Source organism: Colius striatus, chromosome 12, assembly GCF_028858725.1.
Source record: "Colius striatus isolate bColStr4 chromosome 12, bColStr4.1.hap1, whole genome shotgun sequence".
Lineage (NCBI taxonomy): Eukaryota > Metazoa > Chordata > Aves > Coliiformes > Coliidae > Colius > Colius striatus.
In genome coordinates, this window is record NC_084770.1 from 1,426,075 (window position 1) to 1,443,968 (window position 17,894).

At 45.0% G+C, this 17,894-nt stretch overlaps 2 protein-coding genes across 5 annotated transcripts in view; one reads left to right on the forward strand and one right to left on the reverse strand.

The window, feature by feature from the left end:
* The window catches only part of LIMS2 (LIM zinc finger domain containing 2), a 33,428-nt gene extending 25,126 nt beyond the window's left edge, over positions 1–8,302 (forward strand). For all 4 annotated transcript variants that reach the window (XM_062006216.1, XM_062006215.1, XM_062006217.1 and 1 more), the window contains exons 5-10: positions 302–451; positions 1,082–1,232; positions 2,352–2,444; positions 3,304–3,352; positions 3,533–3,608; positions 4,415–8,302. In XM_062006216.1, coding sequence (XP_061862200.1) covers positions 302–451; positions 1,082–1,232; positions 2,352–2,444; positions 3,304–3,352; positions 3,533–3,608; positions 4,415–4,562 — 667 coding nt within the window. In that variant the 3' untranslated portion in view covers positions 4,563–8,302. The remainder of the gene's footprint in view (positions 1–301; positions 452–1,081; positions 1,233–2,351; positions 2,445–3,303; positions 3,353–3,532; positions 3,609–4,414) is intronic.
* A 1,938-nt stretch (positions 8,303–10,240) lies between these two features.
* Positions 10,241–17,894, reverse strand: part of MYO7B (myosin VIIB) — a 50,666-nt gene continuing 43,012 nt past the window's right edge. The window contains exons 41-48 of the mRNA XM_062005391.1: positions 17,780–17,893; positions 16,738–16,825; positions 15,587–15,693; positions 14,940–15,125; positions 14,036–14,152; positions 13,267–13,350; positions 11,994–12,113; positions 10,241–10,324 (exon numbers count right to left, since the gene is read on the reverse strand). Of these exons, the coding sequence (XP_061861375.1) occupies positions 10,241–10,324; positions 11,994–12,113; positions 13,267–13,350; positions 14,036–14,152; positions 14,940–15,125; positions 15,587–15,693; positions 16,738–16,825; positions 17,780–17,893 (900 nt within the window). The remainder of the gene's footprint in view (positions 10,325–11,993; positions 12,114–13,266; positions 13,351–14,035; positions 14,153–14,939; positions 15,126–15,586; positions 15,694–16,737; positions 16,826–17,779; position 17,894) is intronic.

Consider the following 17,894-nt stretch of genomic DNA (forward strand, 5'->3'; position numbering starts at 1 on the left):
ATGATCTAGAAGAGCTGGAAAGGACACAAAGAGGAATAACAGGGTAATATCTCTGATGGGATCCAAGTCAGTGAATATGTAGAGGAACGTTTGAAGGAAATGCAGCTCTGTGAGTGCTCTATCCATACATTCCTTTCTGTGTAAATGGTGTGAAAGACTGGATGCTAAACTAAATTATGAGTGTTCTGACTTAGAAAGATGCTGCTTCTGTTACATAAAATACATTCTGCAGCAAGCAGTGCGTGTTGCTTTAGGAGAAAGAATTTCTTAGTGTTTTCTTTTGTTTCCTTTGTTCAACCAGGCATCTGTGCAGGCCGTGCCATAACCGTGAAAAAGCGAAGGGGCTGGGCAAGTACATCTGTCAGAAGTGCCACTTGGTAATTGATGAGCAGCCTCTCATGTTTAGGAATGATTCCTACCATCCGGATCACTTCAACTGCACCCACTGTGGGTATGTTCTCAGACTCAAAACTCTGACAAAAAAGGGGGGAGAGAAATACTCCAGTCAGCAGTGCAGTCCTTCCTAAGGCCTCAACTTTGCTGCCTTCACGTTGTTGAATAAATACAAGTGGTGTGAGGAGAAATGAAAAGCAATTTGGGAAGCCTCAGGAACGTCAGTTTTGTTTTGCCATTTGATGACCTTTTATCCTAAACTTGAATGACACGATTTTATACTGAAAATGAAAATGGTTCTTTGGTGTGAACTTAACCTGCAAGGGCTGTGTGCAGATTGCAGCAGCAGTGTTGTCCCAAGATAGCTGTTGCCTGGCTATTCAAAACAACTTCACTTTGCATTCCTAGATAGGAAAGATGAGTTGGTGAGCTGTGTCAGTCTCCTGGCACAGCCTGGGACTGTGCTGATACCTGTCAGCCGTGAAGGCAGTGTGCATGGAGCACAGAACTGCCCTAGAACGGGTCGCAGTGCTGAGGAGTAAAGTAAATGGATCGGTGCTGAGCACTTACTCTGTATCTGAGCTGTCCCATTCAAAGATAGCTTTGAGGTTTAGTCTTCCAAACCTCGTCTCAGGCATTAAAGAGCTTTCCTGGGTGTTCTTACCTGAGGACATGTTTATGTTTGCAGGAAGGAGCTGACGGCTGAGGCGCGGGAGCTGAAGGGAGAGCTGTACTGCCTGCCCTGCCACGACAAGATGGGAATCCCCATCTGTGGAGCCTGCCGCAGGCCCATCGAGGGCCGAGTGGTCAATGCTCTGGGGAAGCAGTGGCACGTTGAGGTGAGGCCTCTCCAAATCTGAAACTTCCTCCAGGAGCCGTTTTGGAAGAGGACCAGTGCTAGTTGGAAGCTGTTAGACATTTGCATGCTCTGTAATGTCTGAATTCAGGCAAACCCAGCCGCTTACGATTTAGATTGTCTTCAGCTTATGGGTGAATGAGTGCAACAGGATCAGCAGGATTGCCTGAGAAAGCTGTGTTTTCACAACACTAATAACCTTAATTTTAAAATGCCTGAGTTGCATTGTAAAGATTCTTACAGAATGTGGTTCACTGAACAGCATTTACTAACGACGTTACAGGTGTGCTGTGATGTGCTTGGACATATCCTCTCCAACCCCAGCTCACAGACTCACAGAAGTGCTATAATGTGTCCTGGAGGCAGAGCCAATGCAATTCTTGCTTTTTAGGCCTTTTCAGCTCATTGTTTCTGTAGCTTTCATCTGTCGTCACAGCTTGGACTGAAGTTCTTTAGTGATTTCTGGATTTAGTGATTTAAGCCTCCTAGGGCCTGAACTGAGAGATGGTGCTGCTCATTCAAAGTGCATGCATACCAGCCTTGGTTTATGTTTGTCTCTCTCCTCTGAAACAAGCAGGATAATAGTCCTCAATTCTGACCAGTACAGACACAAGGTGATGGCCCCTTCAGCAATCTGCCTTCTACCTGTCTTTAATAATATGTTTGGTTACTACATTAGACTAAATATTTCCTCTTTTATTTCTGTAAAGACTTTCTTGTCTGTGTTTTGTTAAAGCATTAAGGGGTAACAGTTTTAAATTGAAAGAAGGTGGATATAGGTTAGATATTAGGATGGAATTCTTCACTGTGAGAGTACTGAGGCACTGGAATAGTTTGCCCAGAGAGGTTGTGGATGCCCCATCCCTGGAAGTGTTCGAGACCAAGTCGGATGGGGCTTTGAGCAGTCTGGTCTAGTGCAAGGTGTCCCTGACCATGGCAAGGAGATTGGGATTAGATGATCTTCTTCAAGGTCCTTTCCAACACAAACCATTCAATGAATCAGTGTCTCGTATTGATCCGTGGCTTGTAGCCATGGTAATTCTTCCCTGGTGACAGGAAAGTCTCTTTGCCTGCCACTGAACGTGGATTTTTTCTGTTACAGCATTTTGTTTGTGCCAAATGTGAGAAGCCGTTCTTGGGGCACCGACACTATGAGAAAAAAGGACTGGCTTACTGTGAGACTCACTATAACCAGGTAAATTCTGCCATCTGTGCTGCAGCTACTTGCTCTGCCTGGCTTTTGTTTGCATTTTAGGTATGTAAAGCTATAAGGGTTTTTGAGGAATCTGAATTTGTAGAGGCAATGAAATACGAAGAAAATTGGTGAGATTTAACAGGAAAGATTTTCTTGGTAGATGTCAAAAGTGATATTGAGAACAGAACAGAAATGTCTTGGGGATATTGATTTTGATTTGTGCCATTGACAGAAAATAGTATGAGTTGTGATTACAGTCTGTAATAATACTCCAAGACTGCTTGTGTGCACTTCTTTGACAATTACTTGCCTCCATGGGCCTAAGACAAATCTTCTACTGTCTTAAGCATAAGAAAAGCTTTGAAAACCAATCAAACTCCCTTTTTTTTCTGTATGACTCTGCTAAACATTTATGAGTTTGGTATTTTCCTCTGTCAGATAAATTAACCTCTCATAAGAAGCAAGTATTACTGTTTCCAAAGTAGCTCTAGGTTTTATTTGGATGTTTACAGTTGAGCATCAGGAGATGTTTGTCTACAGTGAGCATCATACTCTACCCATTGTCTTTTCTCCACTCTGCCACATGCATGGGGCCTTAAGGTCACATAACAGTGCTGGAGTGTGAGGCATCAACAAAAAAGGTTTTGTAGTGTTTAGTGGTATGACACCCAAAGGAACAGACCGTTTGGCAGATGTGTGGGAAGTTATTCAGAAGATTTAAATTGGTGTATTTGGGGGCTACTGCAATGTCTGGGAATTCTGTGGTTGTTAGGATTTCATGTCCACACCAGCTGTGGAATTTGGGGAGCACGAGCAGCCAGTAACATGAGTTCCTGTTCTCGTTTCTTTTGCTGTGCAGCTCTTTGGAGATGTCTGCTACAACTGCAGCCGCGTGATAGAGGGAGATGGTAAGATTTGTTCTCTCCTCATTTTGGGTTGCTGTCCTTGTTCTATTTGTTAGTGCAGCTGTTGCAGTCCCACAGTTGCAAGGCACCAGTGTTTCTTCTCACATCTGGCCTCATTTGAATTTGGATAGAAATCTGAATTCACATCATCTGACAGTTTCCTCTTATTTTGTGCTTTTGCAGTGGTATCAGCTCTCAACAAGGCCTGGTGTGTGAATTGCTTCTCCTGCTCCACCTGCAACATCAAGCTTACACTGAAGTAAGTCAGTGTTTGTATTTTGGATGATATGAGACATTTGCCACTAAGGCAGGATGTCAGCTTGGGAGAGCTGTGAGCCAGTGACTCTCTGAGGGGTAGTATACCTTTTCTCTGTGGGAAATCCTAAGTCCCACTGGTTTCAGAACTAAAAGGAAGCTGGGACTCGGCGTCCTCTATCATTTATTTTCTTTCATCAGTGTATTCTGTAAGAAGGTTGTGTAAGAGAACTCATTCAGCAGTGCAGAGAGGAGGCTCTAAACTTTGAGTAACTGCCTGTCCTGAAGTATCTGCAGCCTCCATGTCTCCTTAGTCTGGATGCTCTCCTCAGTGACAGTATTTGCAATTGTGCAGATAATTTTGGAAGAAATACTGTGCTGGTTACTTGCAGTAGGTAGAGGAGAGACAGAAAGCAAAGCTTTCCTAGATTTTTCCTTTCTCACATTAAAACACTTCTACTGTACTGAGTTGGCCCCACTGGCCTTGTATATGAAGGAGCTCTAATTCATCACAAAGAGGACCTTTGAAGTGGCACTTCCATTCTGTGATAGCAAGATTATTATTCTAGACTGTTACACACACATACATAGCAAAGTCTTGTCCCTTTTTTAACTAGCAATACTGAAGACCCCAGTTCACTGATAAGAACCTAATCTCTGTAGCTACATGACCAGATAATGAAGTGAGTTGTTTTAAACATGCAGTAGAACATAAACAACAGCATTTATGTAGATGCCTGGAGACTTGTTTTAGTGAAGCATATGGTTTGCAAATACCATTTTAATAGCCTGCTGTTCTTTATGTTAAAGGAATAAGTTTGTGGAGTTTGACATGAAGCCTGTGTGCAAGAAGTGCTATGAGAAATTCCCTCTGGAGCTGAAGAAACGCCTGAAGAAGTTGTCAGAGCTGGCATCTAAGAAGGCACATCCCAAAGCTCTGGATTTAAACTCTGCTTAAACAGGTCTGTCAGCCTGCTGACTGCACTCACAGTCATAAGCTGGTGCTCACAGCAGCTGTAGATTTCAGAGGCAATTATTAAGAACAAGTGATACCAAAGATAAGTAACACCCTCCCTTGCTTCTGGTGATCTACCTTGCATCTTGAGTATCCCTTTGTTTCCCTAGCAATTCTCTATTAACATTGGCAGAAAGAGGAGTATGATTTCTGCTTCAGCAGTTCACAGGCTGGTTATTAATTTGCTAATAACAACTTATTCTGCCTTTCCTTTTTCAATTAAACTGTATTTCTCTCTCCATTCCTCTCTAGCCCAAGGACTCTGGAAGCAGTGGTTGAGTGCAGTGCAGGAGGGAATGAGCCATTTGCTCATTTTCAGATAAGGTATAAAAATTTATCTTCTTAACCTGGGCAAAGACATTTTTTAATGTGTAGGCAAGTATTCTGAAAGCTGTCAGTCTTTGCTACGTGTGAAATGGTCTGGTCATTCTCCGGGTTCCTACTGAGCACAGATATGCTGTAGAGTCCTGGTTTGCAGGTTTACTGGGAGGGCCCAGGAAACAATAGTTAGGGCACCTGCACTGCTTGCTTGTCTAGCCTAGGTCTCATGTTAAAACATCTGAAGAAGTTTGGTTTTGCTGCCTTCCCTGTTCAATACTAAGATTTCAATTATCAAAGCCATGCCAGCCTCTTCAGGGTAGTTGGGCTCTTCTTAAGCCAGAGGTGGCTGTGGGAAATGAAAGATGTTGTTAAAGCCAACACTCTAATTTTCTCAGCTTGTTCTGTGCTACTGTGTGGGCACTGGAGCTTCTAGTGGCCAGCACAGGATGGCCCACCTACTGGCACAGCTGGCTTTCTTGAGGCAATGTGGCTAGAGCCTTGGTGGTTATTTTGCATGATGAAATCGAGCTGATAATATGGTCTCAGTGTAAGTTTTTCAGTTTCCCCATCCTTCTCACTTCATTTGAGAGATGGGTATAGGCCTGTTGATCACACTTCAGAAAGCCCAATTTTTAGGGGCTTCTAGTATTTACAGTTTGTACCAAATGTGATCTTATGCAGGGAAAAAAAAACAGGTTTTTTTCCTTAAAATTCTCACTAAAATAAGACTTTCCCATCACTTTTCTTCTTCAGTCCTGAATGCACTTAGAGAGGACCTTAGACATGAATCTGTACCTCTTAAGCATATACTTGTGCTCTGTAGTTTTGCCTGTCACTGGGAAAGTTTCAGTGGTCCTCCTGTCTCTGCTAATGCAACCCAAGGTGCTGAGAAATTTACTGGTTTTGAACATTCCTGATAGCTTTTTTTGGTTGAGCCATTAGCAGTGCTGTTCCTGACTCCACCTGCCTGTTGTGTAATCGTGATGAGCTCCTGAGACCTCACGGTTTCTTGTGCTGATCTGAGCTGAGCAGCCTGAAAATCTCTTTCCATGAATAGTTGGACACTCTGCCTGCTCTTTTGCAAGGTGGTCAGGGTGAAAGGCAGTGGAGGACTGCTGTCCCTTGCACGACTCAAATCTTCCCAAAGGTTACCAGTTTAATTAGTCAAATGACCACAGCAGTTGGGCCTAGGCACCACTTTGCAGCCCCAGGTGAATTAGCTAGCAAGGAGTTAAAGCTTTCTCACTTGTATGTGTGAGCAGCAACTGGATTGGGGCAGTAACCTGACTTAAAATTGGTCCTCAGTGCCGTACCCTCTGCTCAGAACAGATCTAAACAAGATAACAGCTAAAGCATGGATAGCTGTTAACACATTTGCTGTAGCCACTACCCAGGAAACTGCAGCAGTGGTATCACAGCAGTGGTGGGAATTCCTAGTTAACTGTGTGCAGATAATAATCACACCTGAGACCATCTCTTAGATACTTCCTGGCTTTGCTGATTCAGTTGCCTTCAGCTGCTTTGGTTTTTGTTGCCCTAAGTTACCATAAGCTTTTAACTGAGGTGTACTGCATCCACTACACCACTGCTGAAGGGATAAGCCTGATTTTAATGGTAGAACTTTCCCATCCCCTTCTGACCAATGTGCACTGCAGATTACAGTAAGTGAAGCTGCTTTTGTCACTGCTTTGGGAGAACACATGGCTAGTCACTGGGCTCTCACCAGCCTTTAAATGGTGTTTTAGGTAAGAGCACAAAGAGCAGCATGTCTTTTGGTGCAGTAGTATGTGGCCACTGCGAAGACTGGTCCTGTAAAGCACAGGAACTACTGATCTAGGTGTGGTTCTGCGTGCTGTGCAGATTCTTCTCAGCATAAAGCCTTCAGGTCTGTTCCTAGAACTTTAGTCACAGGCCACATCTAATGCTAAATCTGAGCAGCTGTGTATCTTCAGCCCCCTGGAAAAGTGGTGGAGGAACACAAGGTCACATAGCTACTGGTAAATAGGGAAAGACTTATGTGACTAGTAGGCAAAAGGTAACATTCTTTCAGTGGCCACTCTCCAGTTCAGCAATGGAAAATGCATGTATGTAGAGGTGAATGAAATTACTCTTGTACTGCAAGTAGTGTGTGCTCTCATTTTGTTTCATGTTAGAAATTTGGTAGACTTACAGGTTTCAGTGTTCATATCATTAACCTGTCCAGCTCTTTGGATTTGGATGCAGTCCTTCAGAGCATTTCCTCTGAAATGGGGAAAAAGATGGTGGTAATCCTAATTTCTGTGTTAGTGGAGAACAGGGTTAGTGGAATAGTCTCTTAATATGTCCTAAATTATTACTCTTTGTCTCCTGCTGCCCACAGCCTGCAATGTGCAGAGTTACAGTAGTGAATATAGCTGACATGCCTTTTGGGGCACAGTGGAAATAAAAGAGGAGGAGAAATGACTATTAATTATTTAAGTAAGTGCATTGTCCTCTACTTCTTTGAGGCCACCTTTTAAAAAGTAAGTAAACTATAATTCAGACTTATGGATTCTCCTTAGTGTGTTGATAGGCTCACAGGTTGGTGGTTGTTTCGTTTTTAAATGAATGTCAAGGTCTCAGTCAGAAATAAGCTGCATGCTTTTCTCCATTGCTGTAAATAGACATGCTGGCCAAATTCATCCCAGGTATCACACCACTGGAGAGTATAGATTTATATCAAGGTTGAACTTGGCTCAGAAGTCTCCACTCACTAAAAGCTGTTGTCTCATTATATACATTTATAGTTTACATTCATATTTATACATCCTGAATTAAAATCACTAATATTCACTGAGTACACTTGAAAATGGTTTTGTTTTTAGAAACCACAGTATGTGAAGCTTGTTTGTATTCAAAGGGTATGTTAATCACTTGCAGTCTTTCTTTATGGCAGCCTAATCTGCTCTCTAGGGTTTGCATCCTGGTCTTTTGTTCTTACAGCTGCCTGTGCAATGCAAGGCAAATACTGCTCTGTACAGAGTTTCTGGATGTGGCATGGTTTGTATTAGATGATGTGAATGACACTTCTTTACAAAGTGGTGAGATGATGAAGGAATAGATCACAGGCAAAAGTAATTCATGTGGTTGTACTAGTCTGTAAAGCACTGTTAAGTGCTGAGGATGGTATAGACTGAGTAAAAGAATTAGCAGCTACTTGCCTTGGTTCAGGCCTTGATGAGCAGTGTGAGTTCTGCAATATGTGGAGCTCTGGTTTATCACACATTGCTTGTGGTGTCTAACCAAAACCTATGTGATTGTGGATTGAAATGTTGTAATGTTGTACCTTTTAATGTTCCTGTAATAAAGTTTAACTGTAAGACACTTTAAACCTTCACACAAAACCCAAGTGTTAAAAAACTGTGTATTATACAGTAAAAAAAAAAAAACAATGACATTTGCAATGCTGAGCCAGAGAGCATCAGGCACTGAGGATGCTGGGGACTGCCCAGGTCTGATGCACTGGCGTGGTGAAGCCACATTGTGTGTCTGTGCTGCTCCTGTGGTGCTGTGCTGGTTGCTGAGGATGTGCAGCAAGGGCTATCATCCTTTTAGAGGCTGTGCTGTACCAATTGTGCTGTGTACATGGCAAGTCGATGGGATGCTCTAGTGGGTATTTGGTAGGTTTGGGTTATATGGCTCAAGAGTGAATATTTGGTTTCCTGGTTAAAAAAAGACATTGTGGTTGCCTTTCTGCAGTGTTTATTTAAAAACCAGAAACAACACAGTTTGGCTGAGAAGTTTTGGTTTTGTACAGGTGATGTATGGAATGCTTCTCACTTATAGCCAGGAGGAGCTAGGAGGACAAAGCAACTCTCTGAAATGTTTCCATCGCCAGCAATGGACATGACAACAGGAACATCTAACTGCATGCAAGAGGATCAGCTGTTCTTACAGTGTGGCACTCATTTAGATGCACAGAGAGAGTGAGGCTCTTCCCTGCCACCCATGTACAAAATTCCTATTGGTGTTTGAATTTCACACACACATTGGAGGGAACAAGAGAACCACTGTGCACACATTGGCAAATCTGAGAGCTGTGGCAGAGCTGCTTGTCCAGCACTGCCAGGTCGCATCTCAAGGACCTTGGTGTAGATGCTTTAAGACATGTCCATGATTCACTGTGAGCAAGGGAGGGCTTGTACTTGCACTCTCATGAAGTAAGCATCTAGGCTTGCTGCTGCCACAGAGCAGATATGCTTTTCACACTCTGAGCACACTCTGCTTCGTGTAGGACCAAAGTTGTGTGTTTACAGAGGTGTGAGGGATGAAGTGGGTGCTGAGTGGAACGTTACCAAAGTATCTGCTAAACGGGAAACAGAAAAAACCGGGAGAAACGTCAGCTGTTATTTTTGTCTGATGAACGAATGTCTGCATAACTCCAGGCTGAGAACATTCTTAGAGAGAAGAGTCTCTTTCCAACAGATATCTGTCAGACTGAGTTCTTTGATTCTGGCTTGTGCTGAACAGCACATCTGAAACTTGAAATGGGAGCAACTGAGTAAGAGTAACGGACAAAACCCAGGCTACTCTCAGAGATTGTTTATGCTTACTAGAAACTGCATAGCAGAAAGCAATTGCTAGCTTCCAAGTGTATTGTCAAATGTGGAAGTAACCAAGGCAATGGTAAGCCAGTGGCCAGCCTGCTGATTTAGCAGCACACAGGAATGACAGTTGCATTGTGACAGTAACGGGTTGTCACAGTCTCCTGCAACTTGCAGCGCGTAACCTAGCGATAAAGGATGAAAACCAGCATCTTGTATTTCAAAGTGTCCTGTTATCCTACTACTAAAGGGCATTTCTCAACTCTTAGAATTTCCAATAGGAGGAAAAAAATAGCATTACCCTTGTAGACTCAAGGAGTTTATGCATTTGGTAAGAGCATACACAACAAGAGGACGTTTGTTTCCAAAAGGAAGGTAACTGTTGACATGTGTCTCTCTACATCTCCTCCATTCTTCAAGAGAATCAGAAGAGGCTCTCACGTTAGGGTTCTGCTGCTCCCCACTGCCATATTACATGAAAATGCAGGTAAACCTCCTCTAAATCCCAAATGTGAATGGACTTCTTATCACTTATCTAAAGCAGGCAAGTGTTCCAGCTATTTGAAAGCACACGCTCACTTGAGCTTCTCTTGTGGCAGCACTTCAGCAACACCGTTCATTCAGTGTGTGACCAGAAGGCTGATCACCATGATAGATGTTTTTAAATGGCATTCCTTCTGGGAGGTGAGCTTCCAGGCAGTTTGGCACACAGTGAGGCTGTGGGTTTGATTTCCACCTTCACGCTGGGAGGCTCTTGTGCTTGTTTACAGCGTTCATTAGCAGGCGTACGTAGGACGTCAGCAGGTCATCCATTTTGTAACCCTGTCACAGGAGACAAAAAAGTCTCTCAAGAAGGAAAAATAACTTGTCCTTTCCTCCCTCTTTTATCTTCTTCTGAGGTTCTTCCCTGAATGGACATCTCTTCCAACAGTTACTGCTGGTCTGATAACTACTTAACCTATTCCCTCCCTCAGGTCTTCCTGGCATAGATTTGCAAAACTGCACAGAGCAGAGCTCTGCTACCTCCTTGTCATTCATTCTGTAGACTGACGCCTTGTGCTTGGCAACCCAAGCTTTTCTGGGAGACAAGTTAGCCCTTAAGTGTCTCTATGTTGTCTTCACAACTGTACCTGTGATATGAATACAGCGATGCTTGTCTGAGGCTGTGGACAATCTGGACCCACTTGTTACAAAGGTGGTGCCACTCTGAAAAGTGTAAAGTCTTACCAGGGTGATGTTACAGCAAATATGGATCAAACCATGCAAGTCTAAAAGCACCTTGCATAGCTTTGTGGGTAAGTGCAGTCTGTCTTTAATGTCTGGGAGTTTTGACATATGGGAAGGATCTTGTTGGGAAGGATCCTATTCAACATCTTCATCAACCACCTGGATGAGGGGACAGAGCTCTCAGCAAGTTCCCTGATGGCACCAAACTGGGAGCACTGGCTGATTCCCCAGAGACTGTGCTGCCATTCAATGGGATCTCGACCGGCTGCAGAGTGGGCACAGAGGAACCTCCTGAGGTTCAACAAGGACAAGTGCAGAGTCCTGCAGCTGGGGAGGAACAACCCCATGCACTAGTACAGGCTGGGGACTGACCTGCTGGAGAGCAACTCCAGGAGAGGGACCTGGGAGTCCTGGTTGATAATAAACTGACCATGAGCCAGCAACGTGCCCTCGTGGCCAAGAAGCCAATGGCAGCCTGGGATGCATCAAGCAGAGTGTGGGCAGCAGGTCAAGGGAGGTTCTGCTCCCCCTCTACTCTGCCCTGGTGAGGCCTCATCTGGAGTCCTGTGTCCAGTTCTGGGCTCCCCAGCTCAAGAGGGACAGGGAACTGCTGGAGAGAGTCCAGCGCAGGGACACCAAGATGATCAGGGCACTGGAGCATCTTCCTTACAAGGAAAGGCTGTGGGAACTGGGGCTGTTTGGTCTGGAAGAGGCTGAGGGGGGATCTTATTAATATTTACAAAAGTCTAAATGGTGGGTGTCAGGAGGTTGGGGCAGCACTTTTTTCTGTTGTATCCAGTGACAGGCCAAGGGGTGATGGGATGAAGCTGGAGCACAAAAGGTTCCATTTAAACATAAGGAAAAACTCTTTCAGTGTTTGAGTGAGGGAGCCCTGGCACAGGCTGCCCAGGATGTGGAGGCTCCTTCCTTGGAGCTCTTCAAAACCTGCCTGGGTTCCTGTGTGACCTGATCTAGGTGGACCTGCTTTGTCAGGGGGGTTGGACTGGATCTCTAAAGGTCCCTTCCAACTCCTGCCACTCTATGATTCTATGAAATTACTACTTTTCCTTGTCTCTGTGGCTTATATCCTTGTATTACATAGCACCCAACTAATTCTAAACTGCAGTTTTATTGACAGCAGTGAATGGTTTTTTATCTGCACTGGTTTTAGCATCTATTTTTGCACCATTGTTTTGTGCCAATTCTGGATGTAAAGGAGAAATCTGGAGTTTCTTATGTATAAGTTGACAAAACTCTTTCTTACCAGAGATGTCTCACATAAGAGCCGGCTTCCTCGTACCAGGTTCCCTATTGTCATGTGGAAGTATGTACTCCCACTGCTCCAGTTGGAGATTTTATTGAAGGGGTAGACTGTTAAAATATCCTGTAAGGGGAAACACACTGAGCTGTAGAACATTGCTGAAATGAAAATAGGGCTGTCACGTAAGAAAAGCTGTAGAGTGCATGTAATTTATAAACACAGGGGATCAAGGTAGGTCTTGCACCCAGCCTAGCTGCATGTTGCATTTTCAGCAAGCAGGTAAGTCTTAATAAGTCTAATGGTATTTCCCTTCATTGCACTTTGATCTTTGCCTTAGCACTCTGCCACTGTATTTACAGTAATGTAAAACTCCCTGGATACGAGGGTGCCAAAGCTGGGGAAGGGTCTGGAACACAAGCCTGATGAGAAAGGGCTGAAGGACCTGGGGATGTTTAGTCTGGGGAAGAGAAGGCTCAGAGGAGACCTTATCCCTCTCTACAACTATCTGATAGGAGGTTGTAGTGTGGTGGGAGTTGGGCTCTTCTTGCAAGTAGCAAGTGACAGGACAAGAGGAAACGGCTTAAAGTTGTACCAGGGGAGGTTTAAATTAGACATTAGGTTCTTCAACAAAAGGGTTGTCGGGCTCTGGAACAGACAGCCCAGGGAAGTGGTGGAGGCACCATCCCTGGAGGTATTCAAACATCAGACTTGCACTTGTGATGCTGAGGGACATGGTTTAGTGATGGCTGTGGCAGTGCTGGGTTCATGGTTGGACTGCATGATCTTAAAAGTCTTTTCCAACCAAAGTGATTCTGTGGTGATTCTATATTTTCTTGTTGAGAGCAAACAGTGGTACTCCTAAATGCTTTTGCTAGGGAGCTTGGTAAGATCAGGCTGTTTGGGTCAGAGAGCTGGTAGACACTGTCATTCACCCTGATGCTTTAGACAGCTCGGGTTTCCTGCAGAGCGTTTTTCTGCAGCAGGTTCCCTTGTGCACTGTCCATCCATCTGCCTGATCTCATTCTTTCTACAGGTCCATCATGATTACCACATCTCTTTCCAGAGATGCTCTACACTGCTTCCTTCCCAGTGTAGAGATTGCAGAAAAGTGATTTGAAGCAATAAGATGTTCCTTGGTTTGACACAGAAAAGGAAGAGAGGGACTCTGTGACTCTGTCCTCTCCTGCCATTCAGGGAGAAGGTCCTGCTGCTGTCCCTAGATTAGCATGGCCAAGTAAATCCTTACTTAGACAGACACTTGAGAAGCAACTGTTACCTTTGTCTTCTGATGTATCAGTGAGACTCCTTGCTTGTTGATTGCAATCAGCACAATCTCTGGGAAATTTGGCTCCGAGGTTTGCTATAAACAAGTAACAGAGCAAGATAAGCAGAAAGGGAAGAAATGATCCATATCAGGTGCATTGTGACCTTTAACAGGGGCCAGTGCTGCTGGTTCTCTTTACCAAATAAACACTGAAACATAAAGCTCTTCAGTATTAAGTGGCCATTGCTGAAGATGACTTTTTTGCCGTATATTGACAGCTTGAGCAGCTGCTGTATAAAAGCAGAGTGAGGCTCGTTGCTTGCTAAGCCAGCTGATGTCAGGCTTAATGGTTGGCTGCAAACCACTTAAGAGCTTAGTGAGGAGAAACTGAAGGCAGCAATTGGGAAATGATTCCTGAAGACTGAGATCTTCATGATGGGAGGATTAGCACAGTTCTGTTCCAGCAGCAGAGTCCCCAGAGATAAAAAGGTTTGGCAGCATTTTATTGTGGAGAACAAGGACAATTAAGGGTGCAACTAAAAGCCCTCTACTCCAACTACTGTATGGTAATATGCAATAGTAGGTATTGCAACACAGGCACTGCATAGGTCAGAATGGTAAAGAGCCCATCTCCTCACTTGCAAGGCACTGAGTTTTCCTCAGATGATGTTAATTCAGCTTTATAATGTATTCTCACTTACACAGACAGGGAGTTATGTCAGTCTGTATCCCCTAGTGCTGGTCTGCTACCAAAGGCATCCACACAGGCCTTGAACCCTACCTTCACCTCAAAGAAGGCTGATCCAAACGTTGGCCACCGGTATATCATTTTCAAGAAGGCAATCTTGGCCTCATCCACAGTTTTTCCTTCATGTTTACTATATGCTGCAGTAATGTTCTGTTTAGGAAAAAAGCCCACAAAGTGTGTTCAGTGGAGACAGGCAGGTTTCTACATCCAGCATTACCACTAAAGGCAGCATCAGGTCATCGCCCACAGCAAAAGGAGACTGTGAAAATGAAAACAGCCTACCAGGCCATGGGGTGAGGTGGAGCCAGAGCCCACTCACAGTGTTCCTTACCGGTGAGTTGGGTGAAAGAAGTCCAGGAGCCCCAAGGAATGGGTTTCAGGGCAGAGGGGTGATATGGGATAAACCAAACTGAGAAAGGAGGCAGCGTTCAGCGCCCACAGACGCCCACTGGGCTTTGTCATGAAACATGCAGGGTGAACTTTCCCCTGTATTTGAAACAGTGGCCTGTGTCTTCCTCAGTGGACTAAGTGGTGAGTACCTGCTGAAAGCTGCTTACCTTTTGGTGGATAAAAGAGCCTTTTGCTGTGAGGATCATGCACGTGGTGCAGGGTGACTGATTTGCTAGGAAATATGTAGGACACCTTAATCTTCTGTTTCTCTACAAGGTCCTGGAATCCCCAGTCCCACCACTGACTTTCCTATCTCTAACTCTTCTTCTGGGCACTGACAATAGATTAGTATCTGCAAGAAAGTCCAGGTCTGCAGGCACCTTTCAGAGCTTTGGAGAGGATGCAAAATGTGTGTTTTAAGATGCAAAGCAGTGACATCCAGCAGTTGCCAACGTGCTTTCAAGGACTGTCAGATCCAAACCACAGCGTGGCTCAGCGTCTGCCTTCTCTCATAAAGCTCAGTGGAAGTGGAAGCTGGTGTTCTTACCTTCTTCCACTCCTCTGATGAGACTGCTCGGAGCAGATTGTCTGGCACCAGCTCCTTCAGGATCTTGGGGACGGCTGCCAGCTGCGTGCGGTCGTTGTTGAAGCGCACTTTATAAATGAGCCCTGCCAGCTGCACAGCCTCCTCCCTGGAACATTTGTGGTAGCCTCTGAGGTACTTTGGCAGCTCCTGGAAGAGACCAGCTCTGAGTCCAGACAGCAAGGGCTGAAGCAGACAGAGTCAATGCATTCTAAATCTGTGAGGTCAGGATGTGAGCCTTGCCAAACGCAGTCCAACGACACCCCAAGAACTTCTGACTCCTTCTTGGAGGTTCTCTGGATGATCTTTAAAGGTCTTTCCTGACCCATTCTGTAATTCTCCATGCAATTATGGAGCAAGATGAGCACCTCCAGGGTACATTTGATAAGGGAGCTGTGCTCCAAACATAAATAATACAGCTCAGGTATGAACACAGGGAGAAATAAAACCTGCTCGTGGGGCTGAGCTGTGCCCCCCACAGACATTCCTCTGGAGGCTCTAATGCAGGCTTTGGTCAGGGAGATGGACTGCTCCTGCAGCCTTAGTTTCTCAGGGGTATTTCTTGGATCAAATTGCCTGATGTTACATTTGTGCTTTAGGGAGCTGATTACCTGGTGGTAATGAAAAACGGAATCGGCTTTGAGGTCCTTCCCAGGAGTTACGTTCAGCCAGAGCTTTCTCATGAAGTACACCTCATAAGCCACAGACATGGAAGCCCCTGAGGAAACAACATCTTGTTAGTATTCTGTGCATCCCTGTAGAGTTCTGGAGCTTTTCAGTGGCTTGTGAGTTTCTGATCTTAATAGCAACAAACAAAATTACTAACAAAAAAGTGCAACAGGCCATTTTATCTGCCCAAGAAAGTGACCAGTTTTCAGTTCCCGGGCACTGATGGGGCAGTGAGCTAAGGTGCAGGCTCTGCAGAGGTGAGGATGCCTGGGACACAAGCATTTGTTATTTCTGATGCTCCTGACAGCTGCCCACGTGCAGCACACTTGAATTTTTATACTGATGCAGGCACAGTGCCTGTCATTTCCCGTGTTTACAGCAATGAACTGTGGTTTAGTGCACCCACACCTTTATGCTGTGAGGGAAGTTACAAAGTCTTAGTGCTTCAGGAAGCTGAAGGTCAGCTGTCCTGAGATAAGCAAAGGTGAGGGTAAGTGAATATGAGATTTGAGTGGAGTTTGATGTAGATTTCATAATGTATGTGGTACAGGGGGTGGAGTGCAATGGATTCCTGCCACTAGCGTAGCAGTGTTTCATTCTAACAAGTATTCCCCTGGCAATACAACCTGTGCTTTGGTATTACCAGGTAGTAACACAGCCACCCATTTTCTAACAACCCAAGGAATGGGAGTGACACTGTAAAGAGCCTGTTTACATGTGTTGGCTGATACCTGATGTGGCAAGGCATGAGCCCTGAACCGTGAAGGGGGTCAGCCTGTCTAACTTGTGTGCATCCAGCTGTGTGTTAGGGATGCAACAGGTCAAAAAGTCTTGGGTACAATTTAACATTTCTGGAGAGATTCCCCCCCACAGGGATGTTCTGGTGTTTCTGAGAGCCACTGCTTGGCTGCATCAGGTCAATGGATCTTACTGCTGTGCAGGTGGTAACTGTGTGTGTACAAACAAGGAGGATTTCATAAAGCTCTGCCACACACTTCCCAAGGTGGAGAAAATCCTACTGCATAAACTTGCTGCTTCCCCAGTTCCACACAGCATTTCATGCAGCTTCTTGCCATGTTGGCATTCTCCTTACCATCTTTCCCTGGTTTGTTCCTCCTGTTCCATTCTGTCACCTGCCTTAGTGAGTCAAAGAAGTAGTCTGCTTCGTTCTGACTGATCACCTGGAAGAGGGCAAGCAACAAAGGGTGGAAAGGAGGGATTAGCAGGTCATAGCAGGGGGAGCTGGACTAGATGATCTCTAGAGGTCCCTTCCAACCCCTGCCATTCTGTGATATCAAATACTGCCTGTGCCAACACACCCAAGCAGCAGGCTGAAATTTCTTTCCCCATCTACAGTGAGAGAGCACAATTAGAGCAGGAAAGACAGGGGCAAGGGGAAAGAAGTAGACAAATAGGAGGAGGAAGGCTGAAATGATTTACATTTCATGTGGGGATTTTTATTGCATCTTCTGTGCCTTTTTTCTCTTCAGCTTGCTTATTGAGGTCAAGCTGAAGATGCCCACCTGATGCTTAGCTGTCTCCTCTGTGTAATACATTGGCACTTTCTGGGTTCCTCTTTTCAGGAACACAGCCCATCAGCAACTCTCTGTACTTGGACTCGGTGCTGGCAGCTTTTGCCTTAATCACAGTTCCAGAGAGAAGAGACCTCTCAGCAAGGCAGCCAACCCAAGCTTCAGCTCAGGCAAGGCAAGCTTCTAAGAAACTAGAGAGCTTTCAACTGGTGCTGGTTGGCCACTGCTCCCCCTAATACTAGTGGGTGCTGTACATGGGCAGCACATCTCCTGGGTAGAGTCTGAGTGGAAACGGGCCAAATCCAGCAGTATGTAACATGCTATTTGCTCCTGTCCCGGTAGCTGCAAGAAAGCCTGTGTTTTCTCTGCTTTTAGTGCCACCCATGTACTACAGACTGACAGAAACTGCATCTCCATGCAGCCCCTTCAAGAGACTCAACTGTCAGGTGCTAAAAGTTCGAGTCTAGACTTTATCCCCTCAGCAAGACAGAGGCAGTAATGATCTGCTCTGTTGCTTGGCTTCATGGATGGTTGTTCAGGTAGTCTCATAGTAAGAAAGAGAGGAGTCAGGCTACTCCAACATAGTAGAGTGAGAAGAGTTACCTTGTCTGCAATCTTCACAAAGAGGCTGAAACCTTCCCAGGAGCTCAGCTGCAATTTGGAAGCAATGCTCTGACACAGAGTCCGGATTTTGGTGTTTGTTCCCACATCAAATGTC